Source organism: Lissotriton helveticus, chromosome 9 (genome assembly GCF_964261635.1).
Source record: "Lissotriton helveticus chromosome 9, aLisHel1.1, whole genome shotgun sequence".
NCBI classification, from domain to species: domain Eukaryota; kingdom Metazoa; phylum Chordata; class Amphibia; order Caudata; family Salamandridae; genus Lissotriton; species Lissotriton helveticus.
Genome location: NC_136070.1, coordinates 927,444,878 through 927,462,610, shown reverse-complemented (window position 1 = coordinate 927,462,610; position 17,733 = coordinate 927,444,878). Strand labels below are relative to the sequence as shown.

Sequence of the window (17,733 nt, the reverse complement as noted above, 5' to 3'; positions counted from 1 at the left end):
AGGGATGGATACATTTATCAAACCTACTGATCAGTACCAGTATTGGTTTCTTGAATATCTGCCACATTGGAGGTGGAGCTATGTCCATCAGCACAAGAGGTATTAAAACTGGAGGTGAAATGCTGAAAAATAAGATTCACATTGGCTTGAAAATACGCCACCAATTTGTTGCAGAAGGATTGATTAGGATTAAAAGTGCTGCCGTTACTCAAGTTAGACAGAGAATTGACTATTGTAAATAGCTCTCTAGTAGAGATTTTGGCCGAGCCTATTTTATCAGTGAAGTATTCAGATTTTGCTGCAATAATTAGTGCTTTATACTCATTAAGAATTGATTTATACTTTATCTTTTCTTCAGAATGATATTCTTTCCTTCACCTGCGCTCTTGATATCTACATTTGCTTTTGAATTCTTTTAGTTATTGTGAGTACCAGAGGGCTGAAAAACTATTCCTGTGACTAGTTATTGTTTTTTCAGGGATTAGCAAGGACACTTCAGATTCTAACCAGCTAGCATAACTGGCAGCTGCAGTTACAACATTTTTGTCTAAAGCAGGACCAGAGCTTGAAAGAATGTCATTTTGTTCCCCAGAATTATAGTTTTTCCAAGTGCGGATTTTAAACGTACTGGTAAAGTTGGGACTTGAACCATTAGTAGAGGGAACTTTAAGTGTAAGAAAAAGGGCCTTATGATCTGTCCATAATAGAGGCAGGACTTTTTCTACACTTAGTCCAGGATTGGTAGTAAATACTTCATCTAGCGTATGATTGGCCTGGTAGGTGGGTACATTTATGATCTGAATAAGATCAAAACCATTAAGACTGTCTACAAGATTTTCAGTATCTGAATTGTCAGGAAGCTCTAAATGGAAATTATTATCACCCATAATAGTGAGATATGGGAGATCAATGCAGGATTCCATGAAGTTCTGCACAGTTTGAATACATTTGCCCCTAGGGTTAGGAGGGCGATAAATAAGAAGGCCTAGAAAAGAGTCTGTATTATTACATTTCAAATGAACATGAGGGCTTCACAATCAAGCTGGGTGGTAGGCTGAAAGGCTACCTTTATGAATTTGCTATACACTATCGCAATGCCACCACGTCTCTTTCCTTGTCAGTCAACTCCTTCAAAATTAAAACCCTCATGGATGGAAATTTTAAAGTCAGACCCTGAAGTGGTGTCAGTCTCCGTCACAAATACAATGTTCTAAAAAATCAGCAAGCTCATACTTGTTCTTGCTTAGGAATCAGGTATCTAATAGGGCACATGAAATCACCTGCGGAGTACCTTTCAGCTCACTTTTCATGGCAAGGGAAAAACGAGGTGCGTTTTTTTCCAAAACAGCAGGGAAGTATCTTTATTAAAAGCAAAGTTACAGGTAAAACATTGGTAAGTGCCTGGTTCACTATAAAAATCGTGAATATTACAGGAAGCAAGCTTACCGTCATTGCGCAATTCAAGAAGGGCTTCCCTTGTGTATGCAGAGATGATAAAAGGGCCAGGGGTCCTGGTATAGAGCGTAGTCCAGCCGTGGACAGGCGCCGACATGTTAGTTTTTGGCAGAGATACTCATGCAAGCATTGGTGAGTCAGCGGTAGTAAGGCTAAGGAAGATAATGTGGCATGACCCTGTAGGTGGTTTGCAAAGTAGGAATGTTTTACAGATGGCTCCCATAAGCAAATGATTAGAAAAGTATCCCTTCAAAGATACTACCACTACCCTCCAGGATGAATATTTAAAGGTGTACTTAGTGGTGATTAGCAAGATTTCTGGTAGACTCCAGGTATTGGATAGCCAGTGAGATATCATGGATAGAGGTGGGCAAGGTAGAATGTAAAGTACTGGTTTCTATGGGGGTCAATACCACCTTCCGCAGGAGAAGCGTTACATTACCTGTAACTGTCCAAGAGCATCCTTTGACAAAACGAGTATTAATGTAATCTTTGCCTGAATTGCGGTCCCCTGGAATTTGGGAACAATCCTTGCTTCCTGATAAGAGGTTTTGGGTTGTAATTAATAGCATTATAGTCACTGAACATTTGAGCAGGGTGAAAACTTTCTGAAAAGTGTAGATGAAGAGTAGCTTCACTGCTTAGTGGTGAATAGTTTCCTGATGACAATATAGCGGCATGCTTGGCTGAGTAACAGAAGGTATAGAGAGGTAAGACTCTGAATTAAAGCTAGTACTACAAAATGAAACTGTCCAAAGCACGGTTCCCCTTCTCCTTGGTGCAACCCCGCTGTACAGAAGTAGAACCAATAAATTCAGTATTTTTCTGATATCCAAATAAACTTTCAGCTCTATCAGGACGCTGGAATTTTAAACGGCAGTCAAGTTAAACCGCCTAATTAACTCGTACCACGAGCTTCCGGCAACTTTGCAAGGGGAGCCAATGCTGCTACCCTTTAGAAAGGCGTTAAAAACTCATCTGTTTAAAACGAAGACATCTCTAACGTAAATTGCCAACTGGGTGCGGGGGGCGTGTCACCGATAGCTATGTTTTGTGTTCCTTTCTTTTTGAAAAAGCGCTTAGAGACCAGTGGTGATTTGCGCTATATAAAACTACAGTAACATAACATAACATAACGTATAGGATCAGAACCATGAATGCAGTAAACAAATATCACAGAGGAAGGTCTCAAGAATCTTTGTGTGCTATTTGGACACACGGTGTGCCGATTCAAGCCCCTTCTCGGTCTTTAAAAACCAGTGCCTCTACTTGTTAATATAAATACAAAACCTTGTTTGACCCAGTTATTGTTTATGAATGATGGAATGTTAGTTGACCTAGTCCTTTTGTCCAGAGACAAACTACTTGTACCAATGTATGCCATGATGACTCTCCTGAAAAGAACTGGGTCTGCGGCTTCCTCACCATTGCTTCTGTCTTGCCCCTTACCATGAACCCACAGTTGTTGCTTATCATATATTAGGACACCTGCGCCACTGGAATACGTACTCTTTTTGCTGAATGTCTGTCATCTTCTGGCAGAGATTCTGGAGTGATACCGATGCGAAAGAGAGAGCAGTTTGTCATATCACTGTTTCACTGGCAGGTGATGAAGGCCCAATGATGCACAGCTTAGCAGACAGTTTCCTCTGAATCTCACACCCTTAAACGATCCCCCGCTGCATCCCTTTCCTACTCAGAAAGCAAAATTGTTCATGGTAGTTCAGCAATATCCCCAAACAAGTCCCAAGATACCAAGCTCACGGTTTTGACAAGAGCAGAAGGCGTGGATGGTAGGATGGGTTAAGAGTGCAAGGATGTCCTGTGCATTGCTTTTTTTCTTCAGAGCTTTGTGAAGCAGTTTCCTTTCGCAACAATATGGTTGGGGATAACGGGGAGACACATTTTAGCATAGAGAAACGGATCTTGATTTAGTTGAGATGCAAAAAATAAAATAAAATAACACCACCGAGAAATAGAAGGGTCCGAGGGATATTTAAAGACCTGCCATAATTCACATCCCCTACATAATACGTTAAACAACAGACAGAGAACTAGGGGTCTTTGTTGCGGTAATTAGGTGCAATAAATCCTAATCCAATTGCAAACGTAGTCAATATAATAGTGGATAACAGATCACGATATGATCTGTATAAATCAGGGGTACATACTTATGCCACCAAAACAGGATCACAAGTGGTTGTCAGTGAGACTCAAGGATCATAATCAAGGATTCCCATCAAAAATCTCTTTTAGATCTATATCCTCATCTGGTCATCCAAAACAACTGGGGGGGGGAGGGTCTGTCCCTAAATCATTGGGACCGTATCCACATCCAATCGCTAGAAAGTTCTCAGTGAGTCAAACCCACACACACCATGTTGACCATGAGTTAGATAACAAAGTATGGGAATATGTGCAGTGCAAACAAAGTAATAAAGTGGTGATGTTAAAATAGAGTGGAGAAAACGAAAATCAATATATTTTATTTAAATGGTTGTTTCACCCTCTAATTAAAAACAAGAACAGTGCAAATAACGGGACAGTCATAAACAAATATCGACTATCTCAAAAAAGGGGCCAACATGTTTCAGCCACTCGGAAACGAGGTTCCACAGGCCCTCCTCAGGGCCTCCGCTCCCAAAGATTTGCTACCGCAAAGTGAATATGAAAAAACTAAGCAAAATATTAAGTGAATCAAAAAGGATATAGATGGACATATTAGTCCATAATCAACTTGCTCCGTATCAAACCTGGAGTGGTCTCACACCCAGATTATCCAGGGGTAAAGCCTCACCTCTCCTGGGCCCTGCTCAGGATAACGGAGGCCACGATCTGTCAGTCGTTGCCTCGGTGTGTAGGCGCTAAGTCAGGGGGGAGGCCTGATCTGTTATCCACTATTATATTGACTACGTTTGCAATTGGATTAGGATTTATTGCACCTAATTATTTTATTTATTTATTTATTTATTTAAAACATTTATATAGCGCGGCTGTCACCTTGCAGGTATCCTGGCGCTGGAAGAAAATTACTCCTCAGGTGGAAAGTAGTGGGAAACTGAGAGCGGGTAGTCAGAGTAAGTAGTTAAGGGAAGAGCCAGGTTTTGATACGCTTTCTGAAAGGAAGGAGTTGCGATGTTTGGCGAATGTCAAGGGGCAGTCTATTCCATAGTTTTGCAGCTGCAACTCTGAAGGATCTTCCCCCAGTCCTGACCTTGTTGAATCTTGGTACTGTGACAAGGCAGGCTGAGGCTGAGCGGAGAGATCTGGTAGGGATGTACCAAGTGAACATACCTTGCAAGGATCTGGGCCCGACTCCGTGCAGTGCTTTAAAAACAAGACAGAGTGCTTTGAAAGCCACTCGCTGTTTCAGAGGGAGCCAGTGCAGCTCGGCTAAGGCTGCTGTGGCCGAGGATCTCCTGGTCCAGCCAAGGGCTAATTTGGCGGCGGACGTCTGAACCCTTTGGAGTCGGTCTAACAGTACAGCTGGGGACTCGAGCAGCAATGCGTTGCAATAGTCAAGGCGACTAAGAATAGTACACCTGACTATTAACGCTCGGGCCTGTGCGGGGAGGAGTGGCATGATCTTGCGTAAAGAGCGCAATAAGGCCGAGCAGGTGGACACTGTTTTCGCAACCTGAGTTTCCATGCTAAGCTTGTTGTCCATCATGACACCCAGGTTGCGGACAGTGGTGACCGGCTGTGGTTTTTCCGGGGCTTCCGGGGGCCAAAATTCGGTAGGGAACAGGCGAGGAATCCGGCTTCCAGCGCAAAACAGAACCTCGGTTTTGGAGGAGTTAAATTGCAGGGAGTTTTTGTGCAGCCAACCAGCTGTGTCTCTCAGGCAGTCGTGAAACGATTCTAGAGGGATCGATTCTTCCCCCTCCCAAGAGAGGATGAGCTGGGTGTCATCCGCGTAGTTTATGGCTTTTAGCCTATGGGATTTTATTAACGTGACAACAAAGACCCCTAGTTCTCTTGTCTGTTAGTTGAGATGCAGCCAGCCTTTTGTGTATGCAGCATAGGTTAAGTATAAGGACAGGGCTTAGTGTGGGTTGAAAATGCCTTAATGGGTGTGCAGCAGTGTGACTTTTTTAGATGTGGGTTTAAGCCTCCTTAGCTATTGACAAATCAGTATTGAAAGTGTAGTGAAGCCTCAGTACTTTGTGTCAGATGGAACATCAGTAGTGTGCAATGAAGTGCCTGTACAGGTTGTTGGGCAGTGAGTGTAGGGTGAAATACAGGTACTAGGTGGTAAGCGGTTAGTAAAGCATGTGATGTTGATAGTGTGGGATGAACAGTCAGAATATGGTCATGTTTTTGTGGTTCTGCAGGTCCCTGACTCTAGTGGAGCACAGATACTGAAAACTTGCCTATCTTTCTTGACTAAGTGAATTGTAAGCAGTGAGCAACAGATTAGCAAGAACCTTTGATAGGTGTCCCAGCCCAGAAAATGTCTGCATAAAAGCATGCACTGTCTTTGAGGAGAGTATAGCAGACTTGGAAGAATATTACCTGTAATCTTTAGTGAAAGATATCACACAGTTTTTATCCGGTGGCCTATTATCCACTTCGACCTGGTGGTACTTGGAGTCTTGCCCATTCTAACCCATCCCCTGAAGGTTGTGCAAGTATTGGGTTCATTCGGTACCCACCAAGCTAGGTTCACAGACTAATTCCATTAGCTATTTTTAAGATTTTCGAATTAAAAATATATACCCTTCCTAGGTGGACTGAAATCTATGGGAAATGAGTATGCCCTCAATGAATGCAAAAAGTAACGGTACTGCTGCATTTTTCAGCATGACAAGCCGAGCAAAGTGTGCAAATATGGCTCACTTACTAACTCATCCAAGAAGAGCAGCCCAGCCCGAATGGCCTGCTCCTGCTGGTGAAGCAAACACAATCAACCCCATCAGTTAAAGTGCCCAATATCTTAAGCTGAAATGTCCCACATGTGTTTGTTAATTTCCCCTATGACATGGAGGCCTTTCCTCGCTTGCTGTCACTAGGGAGAGAGGAAGCAGGTTACAGAAGCTGTGTGGGCAATGGCGACATGTGGGCCTGTAGCTCAATAATGGTTGAGAATGAAGATCATCCCTGTTACACTCCAATAGAGGTAGTGTTAGTAGTGGAAGTGTGAATTGACCGCAGCAGTGGTGATGGCGCCAGACAGAGAAACTATTGCCGGCATAAACCCTTGAGGCAGAGTTCAAGCAAGGCCTAAGAAACTTGCCAATAGGCATTTTTTAATAATCATTTGCGGGTTCATATGTTAATTCCCATCTTTCCAGCATCATTTTAGCTTTACTCTAGTGAAAGTTAGAACTTGCCAAGTCTGGAGAAAAGTGCAGCCTTCTGGGAGCAGACCCAGTTCTTATTAACTATATTCCCAGTGAAATCGACCCTGGAAATGGCATTTGTTTGCCTCGTCGGTTTTTCAAAATATGTGCACGTCAGGTAGAAGTACTAACCCAGCAAACAATAATTTGTTTGTTTGGTTTGAAATGGAGAGATTTTCCAATGATTCCTTTTCACTGTGACTCTTTCTAGCAAAGAAAGAGTCACATATTCTGGGTGTCCTACATATTCATAATTACTTATGGGGACAGATCTTCATCACAGAACCATGGCACTGTGGTAGCCGACTTCGCAGACCCAACTGGGCAAAACACAGAGCTTCCATTCTTTTTGTGATTGTCTTCTGTTCATCAATTACGTTAATGATAATGCTTCAAAAGTATTGATACAGGCACGAGGCGTGTATCTTCTGCTCGAAGTCTGACTTTGTTAACTAATCCCCCCGCATACAGTAAGTAATATGACACACAGGTTATTTCTGGTAATTGATGGTCTTGTAGACCTTTACAGCCACTGAAAGTAGCTATTTATCGCCCAAATGCTGTATATTATTTTTCATATATCCCTTGTCACATGCAGTCTTACTGGAAAATACAAAGGGGCTGCAGATATTCATAGTGAGTTTCACCACGATCCACTGTGGTGGGATTTGTGACCTTTCACTCAATGAATAGATATCGACAGATAGAACTGTTGGCAATTTAGAGCAATTCCAAGTGTTCTCAATGTGCTTCCTCAACTGTAAGAAGAAATTTCGCAAACGGGGAAATGTTATTCACTACGCCTTATGCTATTTCTCTTACGATTCCGACAAGTTTCTTAATATATTATTATGATTTTCGTACAGGGAGGTTATATAATCTCCACATTAAGAGTAAGAAAGCATATGCCAGGATTCATTTCAGACAATGAGATAGGCTTGTGACAGCAATCAACAAAGTTCATAGTCGACTTTCATTTAAAATATTTTCTCCATGTTAATTTGCATCATGTATCCCATGGACTTCCTATGGTTTTCATACACTTTTTTTGCTTTTCTCTAAGAAACTTTAAGATGATTTTAGCATTGAACGTCCATGTTTCCCTCTGATCGCTCACCTTGACCCCTTCAGCCCTTTCCCACTACCTGGTATTCGTCATTTTATAATACTAACAGGGAAGTATGTGTCCTTGGATTCTGTTATGCCTGAATCAGGAATCTTTTTAAGATATGAGCACTCGGCTCATGAACAACAGGGTTGTGGTGACCAAAGGCTTCATAGAAATAATCATAAAGATATAACAGCTCCCAATAGAGTTCGAAGAGAAATTGTTACACATTACGTCTGCTTTACAGCTTTTCATGCTTATTTTTATCTTATAAATGATCTTTAAGAAGTATTCTTTAGACTTGTTAATTAATATCCGGCTAAACGATGTTCAGTAGCCTAGCTATGAAAATGAAGATTGAACAGATAGGATTCTCCCCATGATGTTAATCACTTGTGGTTCTTCAGCAAAGCTTTGAGTTCCTTTATCAGCTATTGACCCCTGACTGACTAGGAACACTGTTGCACAATACAACAAGCGCCTTTCTTTTCTGTAGACATTGCAGTCACCCATACAATTCTTCTCATTGCCACATTGGTCTACTCTTTCTGCTCTCTATAGACCATACATTCTTGATGCCGAATTGCCGTATCGATCAGAAACGTACCCTACCTAGATTACTACTGCGATGCTGCCATCTCCCACCTGTTCATCTATTAGTTATTCTTTGCCCAACGAGTTGGCCAAATCAGTGACATAAGCACCATAGTCCCACAGGGTTCTTCATTCAATCAGGTTCTTCAGTTAACCAATCTTTTGCCGTACACAGTTGCCCTTCTGGATTCTATTTGTTGGATACAGCTTATTGATAAAAGCTGAAGAGAAGATGAGATCTATCTAAGAATGGGTCTGGGCTTATTAAGAAAGAAAAGTTTACACTTTTGCTTGAGAGGGTGTGGGGACGAGGGCACGTTCTTCCACATTCTTTGGGACTGCCCCAAAAATCGGCCACATTGGGTTAGACTAAAGGATATAATGGAAGAGGTGGTGGGGGCGGAGGTCCCGTTGGAGGCTGGCTAGGTGGCACATTCTGGGGGTCACGGGAGTGGTAACATGGCCCAAGGGAGATAAGATATGGTTGGCTTTCACAAGCATGGTGGCAAAACGGAACATTGCACGTCTCTGGGGGAGTGACTTGGTGCCAGAGGGCGGAGAAAGTCATCTACAATAGTCGGGGTTGCCCCAAAAAGTGGGGAAAGATCTGGCAGGCATGGAGGAGGCACAAAGGGGACTGGTCGGGCACCCCGTCGGCACGCAGTAGGAACTCCCCTTGCTAAACATCGCACACGACAGGCATTTGGCACTTCCTCCCCTGGGAGGCGAAGGGCCCTGGCTTCTGATACGCTTTGCACATTAAATAGGGGTGAGGGGGGGGGCGGGAGGGGGGAGGGCTCGGAGGGAAGAGGAAGGGCAGGGAGGTGAGGTTGGGATGGCGAACCCCCTGGCTTGGAGGTAGACCGTTATTGTACCCGCCGCCTAATGCTTTGCCATAGTTTTATAATGTAAGCACTACCGCACTTTCACTGCTCCAAGATGTGTCTTATGATGGAATTGTTTATTTCAATAAAAAGATGTTTAAAAAAAAGAAAGAAAAGATGTGCACAGAATGTGATAAGCTGACAGAAAATGCCAGGTCTGTCGCATGGCTTTGAGTCCACGCCTTTTAGTTATTAATGTAATTCTATTTGATAAAAATAATTCCTGGTGCTCTGGTAAGTAACGCAGCTCTTTAACAGAGTTGACAAACTACTTTGTTACAACACATACAAAGTGCTGGGATATATTTGCACATTATGGGGCAAGGAGTGATGCTGTGTATTTCAGATTGCATGATCCTTAATTATAAGCCTTTGTGTATTTCAGGGTACTTTTTCCCTCATCATTGAGTCCTGGAACACAAACAATGCTGAGGCATCTACTGGTAAGTGACTTCAGGTTACTCAGAATCCCACAGGGGACTTTGTTTGTAGACACATGTAGGTATGAGGAACACTGTCCAAATACTAACCATATCACAGTAATATGGGTGCTTAAGCTTGGTGGCAGTAGGATGAGCTCTGTTTAGATACATCTACGCACTGTCAGAACTCTGGGCATATTTTTATTTTGACACAATTGGTGCAGTTGCCCTCTCGATTTTATTAGACATAGCCATAGTCACTGGGCCTGGTGGCATCAATCAATCTGACATGTGCCACCGAAGTAGCCATCACTCAGCCGTAAAAGAACATCTAGTAAGATTTTTTTTTGCCTACGACTCAGTATATATAGCAGGGTTGTGTGGCCGTCGGTGTTACACCTAGAAAATGTCTGGAGTGCAGAAATTTCTTGCCTTGGGAGAACATGATATATTTCCACTTGCAACTCTTGAGTACAGTCTGCATGCTCATGTTTCCAGACATTGTACCAAGTCATGTTGTCACTTCTAACTAATGGGTGATTCTCATGCAGTCGTATGACAGAAGCGAAATATTTCACACCCACCTTAAATTACATCTTTTTTGTTGGCACATTTAGACACCGACTGACATTCTTTGATATCATACGTGACCACCATTGGCGCCGTCAGCACAAACAGGTCCTTTTGTTAGAACAATGCCCAGCTGGCTCTTTGTTGACTACATAACCACTAATGATTATTCATTGTTGGTACACTCAACTGCTGATGGGCACTCACTGTTGGTACATTCAACCACTGATGGACACAGCAGGGGACCCAACTATCGATGAACAATTTTTATTGGTATATTAGTTGAGTACCCTTTGTTAACACAAACAGACTCTGTTGGGGTACTCTTTGTTGACACACCCAATGCTCTTTTTTTGGAACACTTAACTTATGATTGGCACATTTGGTTTACAAGATAACTTCTGGCTATTTTGTGTTGAGGCTACAACCATTGGTGGGCACTCTTTGCACCCCCTGTTGGCATGCCGCACCATTGAGGGACACTGCTAGTTGGCACACGTAGTCAATTGTGGACACTCTGAAGCAATGATGGGCGTTCTTTGTTTAAACACCATCTCACAAGGAGTTACTCTGTGCTGATCCACCCAGTCAATAGGAGTGTCACACAAAGTTGATGTGTGGGGGCGGAACAGGTGTTTCCATCGAAATCAGAATTAAGAGTTCTCCGGCATTGTTGCATGTGTTAATGCAGCAGTATTTTCCAAGTGTCAAACTTCTAGGTCAAGCTTAAAGGATTTGTCCTTGGAAAATACCCATTAATTACTAGATGACGTGAAAATTGGTGCAGAAGCTCAATGTTCCCTTCCATTGGGTCCTTCAGTGGAATCACTTTACTATTTCACTTATCACAGTATTATTGCACTGCAAATACGAGGTGCTTTTTGGTGGAAACTGAATGCTCAAGCTTTTCCATTCATGGCTAGACTGAGGTTCTGCTGCCTTTGCAGAGTTTTTTATATAGCGCGAATTAGACCCGAACTGAATCGGGTATCAGAGCGCTTTACATAGCACCAGTTACGTTACAAGAGGACAGACACACATTCATTTTAGGCACGAGGAGATTAAGTGATTTGCCCAAAATCACAGGAGGTTTTTGGCGTCGTTACCGAGACTCGAACCCAGATCCCCAGGTCCGAGGTCGAGCGCCCTAGCCGTTAGGCCAACTCCTCTCCCCACTCCTCTCTTTATAAGCAGACTTGGAAGACTGCCAAAGGCAGGAGGGGACGCTGCCTCACAATCATGATCGCTGTTTGGTAGCGGGTGCTTCAAGTTCTCAGCCCTATCAAAATCAAATATACAGCAAAACCATTGCATTTTTCTCTGGATATGGTATGAGAAGAGTTAACAAGGAGAGTGTTCTATCAGATATTCCTTTCCCAAAATTGCGAAAGATTTGAATCATTCTATGACAGTATTTTCACCCACTGATCTGGTACTGCCATGGAATAGCTATACCCACTGATAGGGTCAATAGCTATGACATCTTCTGCAGAGGCTAAAGTTTTACTCTCATCTGATAGAAGAAATACACAGAGCCGCTGTTGCGGACAATGATAAAACCCATATGTCTGATCCCAACTAATTCTCCATGAGAAGGTCATCAATGCCAACTGACAGAAACACGCAACAGTTACGTGGTTACATATAATTAATAGTAACCCTCTATCTAATATAATCCATCTGTATAGAGTTCAAAACACCAATAGATACTTCAAATATAGTTTTATTTGTCTTTAATGTACGTATCCATTGTATTTTTATAAACCAGTGCAAATATATCCTTTTTTTCTTTTTTCTTTCAGATATTTTGATAATTTTTATATAGAAATATTTTTAATTTCTTTTCAACCAAATGTTGAAGGCAAAGCGGTAGATGACAGTATCATCTACCGCTTTGCCTTCAACATTTGTACATTCTGATACCTGTTTATTGTCTGTTTTTTTAGCAAGATTTTAATATATGGTTGAAAAGAAATTAAAAATATTTCTATATAAAAATTATCAAAATATCTGAAAGCAAAAAGAAAAAAGGATATATTTGCACTGGTTTCTAAAAATACAATGGATACGTACATTAAAGACAAATAAAACTATATTTGAAGTATATATTGGTGTTTTGAACTCTATACAGATGGATTATATTAGATAGAGGGTTACTATTAATTATATGTAACCACGTCACTGTTGCGTGTTTCTGTCACTTAGCTATAGACTGTTCCTAACGTACCTTTTCCCTATGTATAGCAAGTGAAAGAGAAGTATATAGGGGTCCCCTTTTTTCTAATAAAGGTCATCAATGCGAGCCATAGGTTAAGCAAATAACCGAAAAAGTAGATTCTTAAATAATAACAGAAAACTAGCTATAGTTAATGTAAGCTGTCCTCAGTCCAGGAACGGACCATGTGTGACACCTATCTCCTTCCCAGCATCCTGTAGGTAGACACATTGAAACTCCCAGGAGTAATTATTTGCTCAGCATCCATCACTCAGACAACAAAGTTGAGTCAGATATGTAAACATTTTTTTCAGTTTTATAACCATGTATGGATACTTTTTTTAGTGGTTTTGAGTTTAGATTTTTTTCAGATTTTCCTCTTAGAAATGGATGTTCATAAATGCTCATAACTTTCAAAATTGTTTTATGTGAACATAAAAATACTTATTGAAATCTGTATTTTTTTTCTCCTTAGGAAACTTTTGGAGCACCATAGGGTTTTTCCCAACAGTTTTCCTACAGAATACGGTCATTCTGTATGGACAATATTACCGGGCAGTTTGTAAAGAGTTTTTGAGGAAATATGCTGGGTGGTTGGAGTTGCCTGATCACACTTTTTTATCGCACACAGAATTGCAGAAGCTGTAGTCTTGCCTCAACTGTTCTGAGCCATGACTGCTTCAGATAGAATGACTGGGATTGTCTTATTTGTTAGTTCATGGGATAGACGGGGGTGCTTAGAACAAGGAGTCAAGCCTGGTCTTTTGGGTCATACAATAGGCATATAAGGGTTTAGGAGAGAAAACCATGCTTTATTTATTGGGTTAGACAAAACGTAGGGGAAATACTATAATTGACACCCAACCCCTACAGGTTGAGTCGCACAATAGGCAGAGTGTTGGAAGAGAGGTCATTGCCATTTTTTATTGGACCCTCAGCAGAAGAGATGTTAAAAACGGGGATCCTGACCTACTTGCTTGATCACACAAAAGATTTTATGAAAAAGGGATCCATGCCCAACTTTTTGTATCTAATTTATTGGCTGCTGAATGTTTAAATGGGCATGTGCTCCACTTTTGTGGTTGCATGCTAGCAGGTAAAGTGTAAATGAAGGGCCGTCATCTTGAGAGGTTCAGAGGTGCATGTCTGACCTGAATCTCATTTCCTCTCACCTTCAGAAAACAGTGATAACTTGCTCAGCCGCTTGGCCACTCGGCGGCGCTTGGCTGTGGGTGAGGACTGGTCACAGGATGTGCATCTTGGGGAGCAGAGCGAGTTGCGCTATTCTTACCACGTGTTGTGTGATGAACACTACTATGGAGACAGCTGTTCTGACTACTGCCGTCCCCGGGATGACACTTTTGGCCACTACAGCTGTGACGAAGAAGGAAACCGCCTATGCTTGGCTGGCTGGAGGGGCGAATACTGCTCTGAACGTGAGTGTGGATCACTGTGCTTATTATTTGCATCCCCGGCATGCTGTAATGTGTTAACTAGTGTACCTGGCCAAGAAAGTAGTTTAGGCACTTAATTACAGACAAATCCATGAATTATGTTCTGACAATTTAGTGGAAAATACAAAGAACACCAATCGCCCTTAGCATTCACACTACTGGTAGTGAGATATCCCCAGCCTTTTTACCACTGTGACCAAGAGCTTGTCTGTATCGCCTGAAAGTAAACTCACTGTCTGACCATTATTGCCTACTCACTTAATGCTCCCTTCTCCTGACACTTTAGAGAACATTTTGAGACAGAGACTGCGCCACTCTGATCAGGGCTGCATGCACAGATCCAGGGCTAGTCGCACTCTTCGCCCTATCCTTAAATCCCACCCCTCAATAGCTACAATGTACCAGCTATTCCACTGGTGATTTAATGCACAGTGATTACAATTCATTTTACAATTCATTTTAACTGTGCTCAATATGACCTTTAGTATGACCTTTCTTCCATACACGTTTTCAGGCCATCAAAATCAATTTTCAGAATGAACCAAGAACACTACTGGTTGGTTCAAGAGCAAAACAACTAATGTTTATCTAAGCACACGTTTAGTTAGACCTTGATTGAAGCCCCTATCAGAGTCTAGACTCTTAGACCACATCACCATTGATGATTCACATTTAGCGCAAGAGCATATTTGCACTACCTATAAATTCAGGAGTCGTGATCCGAGGTCAAGAGGTTGCATTTGAGTCTTCCGAGCTTAGGTTTTGCAGCGTGAATCTTTCTGGATTCACTATGCTGTGCATTATTCCGCGGTCTTGTGGTTGGGTCCGGATTCGTAGTCTTTTCTTTGTTTTTTTTTTTTTTTTTCTCTTTGCCCAGGTGGGCGTCGGCGTCACACCCCCTTTGGGTGTATTTCCGGTGACGTCGGCATGCTTCCTGCGGAAGCTCCCACTCTTGGGCGCCATCTTCAGATTCTTTTTTTCCGCGGTCGGGTCTGGATCGTTCCCGTTTGGGCTCCAGACATTTTTGGAGAAAGAAGAAAGAAAATACAGAAAAGACGAGGAGAAGTCATCTGAAGACTCCAGGGGACTTCACCGACGAAAGACAAGCAAAGATAAGGCGTTTTCCATCCAGATCTTCGACGACCGTCGACGAACACGCGACCAGAGAGGCCCTGGACGCTCGAGGATGGACAACACGCCGTTCAAGTTCTGCCGTAACTGCCACCACAAGTACGCGCAGAAGGACCAGCACCCGGTATGCAACCTTTGCCTACCGGTGGACCACGAAAGCGGAGACTGCAACGCCTGTTCCGCCTTCACCCCGAAGACCCTTCGTGTGAGAGAGAGGCAGAGGGTAGCACACGCCGCCCTGCAGGGGAAGGCCCCGACCCCGTCGCTCTACGAGCTGGGGATGTCCTCCGAGGAAGAAGACAACGCTGCCGCCGAAGACGACAGCTACACGGTCGTAGAGACCGATTACACGAAGACTTCTGACAAGGTAGGAGACTCTTCGGCCCCCAAGAACCCGAGAGACTCTGAGTCTCGAAAAATCGAGGGCAAGACCCCGAAAGCGCCGACGCCAAAAAAGGCGGCGTCCGCGACTACTCCCAGGCCCAGCGGATCCTCAGAGAAGGAGTCCCCGGCGCCGAGAGCTGCTGATCAGCAGAAGACGTCGAAAATCGTCCCCGAAAAGGATCGATCGACGAGGGAGAAAGACCCGAAACTGTCGACGACGACCAGAGACCCGATATCCGGTTCGACGTCGAAAACTTCGACTCCGAGAGGCACGGCGACGAGCCATCCGTCGAAGAGAGCGGCGGAACCATCCGACGCGGAACACGCGGCCGAGATGGAAAAGAAAAGAAGGCGCCTCGAGGCAGAAATGGAGAACTTCATGCAGCGGAAAAAAGATTTCGACGCAAGGATGAAGGCCTTCACGATCCCTCACAAGACCAAGCCACCAGTGCTGGAGGCGGTCGAGGAGGAAGAAGAAGAGGTCGCCGAAGTCACCGAGCAAGACCAGGACGTCGAGGTGTTCGACGACCAGGAGGAGTACGAGAATCCCCACGAGAGCTACAGCTATGGGGAGGAAGATGAGGGCAGGACAGACACAGAGTCGGCGCCCTATGACCTTCAGGAGGTAGATTACATCGATGTCGACACCGACAGCCCGGAGGAGGTGGTCGACACCTACCCCTCGAGGCCCTCGCCGCCGGACGACATCGGGGCCTACAACGCGGTGATACAATCTGCCGCAGCAGCTTTCAAGCTCAAGCTCGACGAAGAGAAGCAGAAAGCAGACTTCCTTCTGGAAACATTGCTCCCAACACAAACGAGGAGCCAGTTCCTCCCGATGCTCGAGAGCGTCTTGGCTCAGGGGAAGGAAGCTTTCAGGGAGCCCGCAACATGCAAGGCAGTAACTCCCAGAACTGAGAAGAAGTACAAGCATGCCGCAAAGGACCCGGCCTACATTCAGGGCACGGTCTCCGCAGACTCCATTATCACGGCCACAGCAAGGAGGAGGGCTAACGTACCCACTACCTCGGGCCCGCCACCGGATAAAGAGAGCAAAAGGATGGATCTGGTGGGCAGAAGGATCGAACGGAATGCCGCGACCCACTGGCGCATGGCTAATTCCAACGCCCTGGTAAACAGACACATGTACCAAATCATGGAGGGACTGGGGCAGTTGGTGAAGGACTTGCCCCAGGATGCCAAGCAGAAAGCCGAAAAGCTAATTGAAGAGGGGAAGAATGCTGCAAATTCTTGCCTTAAGACGGCCCTGGATGGGGCAGACACCGCCAGCAGGCTCATGATGATGGGCGTCACGGAAAGGAGACACGCCTGGCTCAGGATATCCGGTTTCAAACCGGAGGTGCAACACAGCATCCTGAACACACCATTCAACGGCAGTACGCTTTTCGGACAAACAGTTGATGAGCAACTCAGCCAACTTAAGAAGGATAACGAAACAGCAAGATCCATGGGAGCATTGCAGTTCAGAGGGAACAAGAGGGGCACCCCGTCACGGAGGCCCGGCGGAAGAGGCGGAAACCAGCCAGGTACATCACACCAGGCTTTCCAGCAAACGCACCAGGCAGACTCGCAGGGTCAGCAGGGCCATCAGAAACAGCCCTGGCAGTACCAACAAAGAGGCCAGTCCTTTCGAGGGAGAAATGGACGGGGACAAAATAGAAGAGGGGGCCAGCAGCCCACCTCCAAGTGACTTCAAAAAAATCCGTGTGCCCACCCACAAAAAAGATCCCAGGGGGCAGCACGTACAGATGGGTCAAGACAAACTAGACACCTACGACCACAGGACACCAGTGGGAGGAAGATTAAGATTCCACCTCCAGGAGTGGAGAGGAATCACATCAGACAAATGGATCCTCAACATTATCCAATTCGGATACTGCATAGAGTTGGAGGCGAGGCCAACAAACAGAAAACCAAGAAGAAAGCCGCTAGCAAGCAAGCAGCTGCAGTGCCTTCAGGAAGAAGCAAAAGAACTCCTGCAGAAGCAGGCCATAGAAAGGGTACCCTTCAAGGAAAGAAACACAGGAGTATACTCAACATACTTCCTGGTACCAAAAGTAGACGAGACAATGAGGCCCATTCTCGATTTACGGTTCGTGAACAAATTCATAAGAACGCAAAAATTCAAAATGACCTCCCTGCAAGAGGTGCTC

The 17,733-nt window shown here is 44.1% G+C and overlaps 1 protein-coding gene across 1 annotated transcript in view; it reads left to right on the top strand.

Annotated features, from left to right (window-relative positions):
* Positions 1-17,733, top strand: part of LOC144782019 (delta-like protein C) — an 81,110-nt gene that overhangs the window by 38,545 nt on the left and 24,832 nt on the right. The window contains exons 3-4 of the mRNA XM_078661132.1: positions 9,769-9,826; positions 13,769-14,026. Of these exons, the coding sequence (XP_078517258.1) occupies positions 9,769-9,826; positions 13,769-14,026 (316 nt within the window). The remainder of the gene's footprint in view (positions 1-9,768; positions 9,827-13,768; positions 14,027-17,733) is intronic.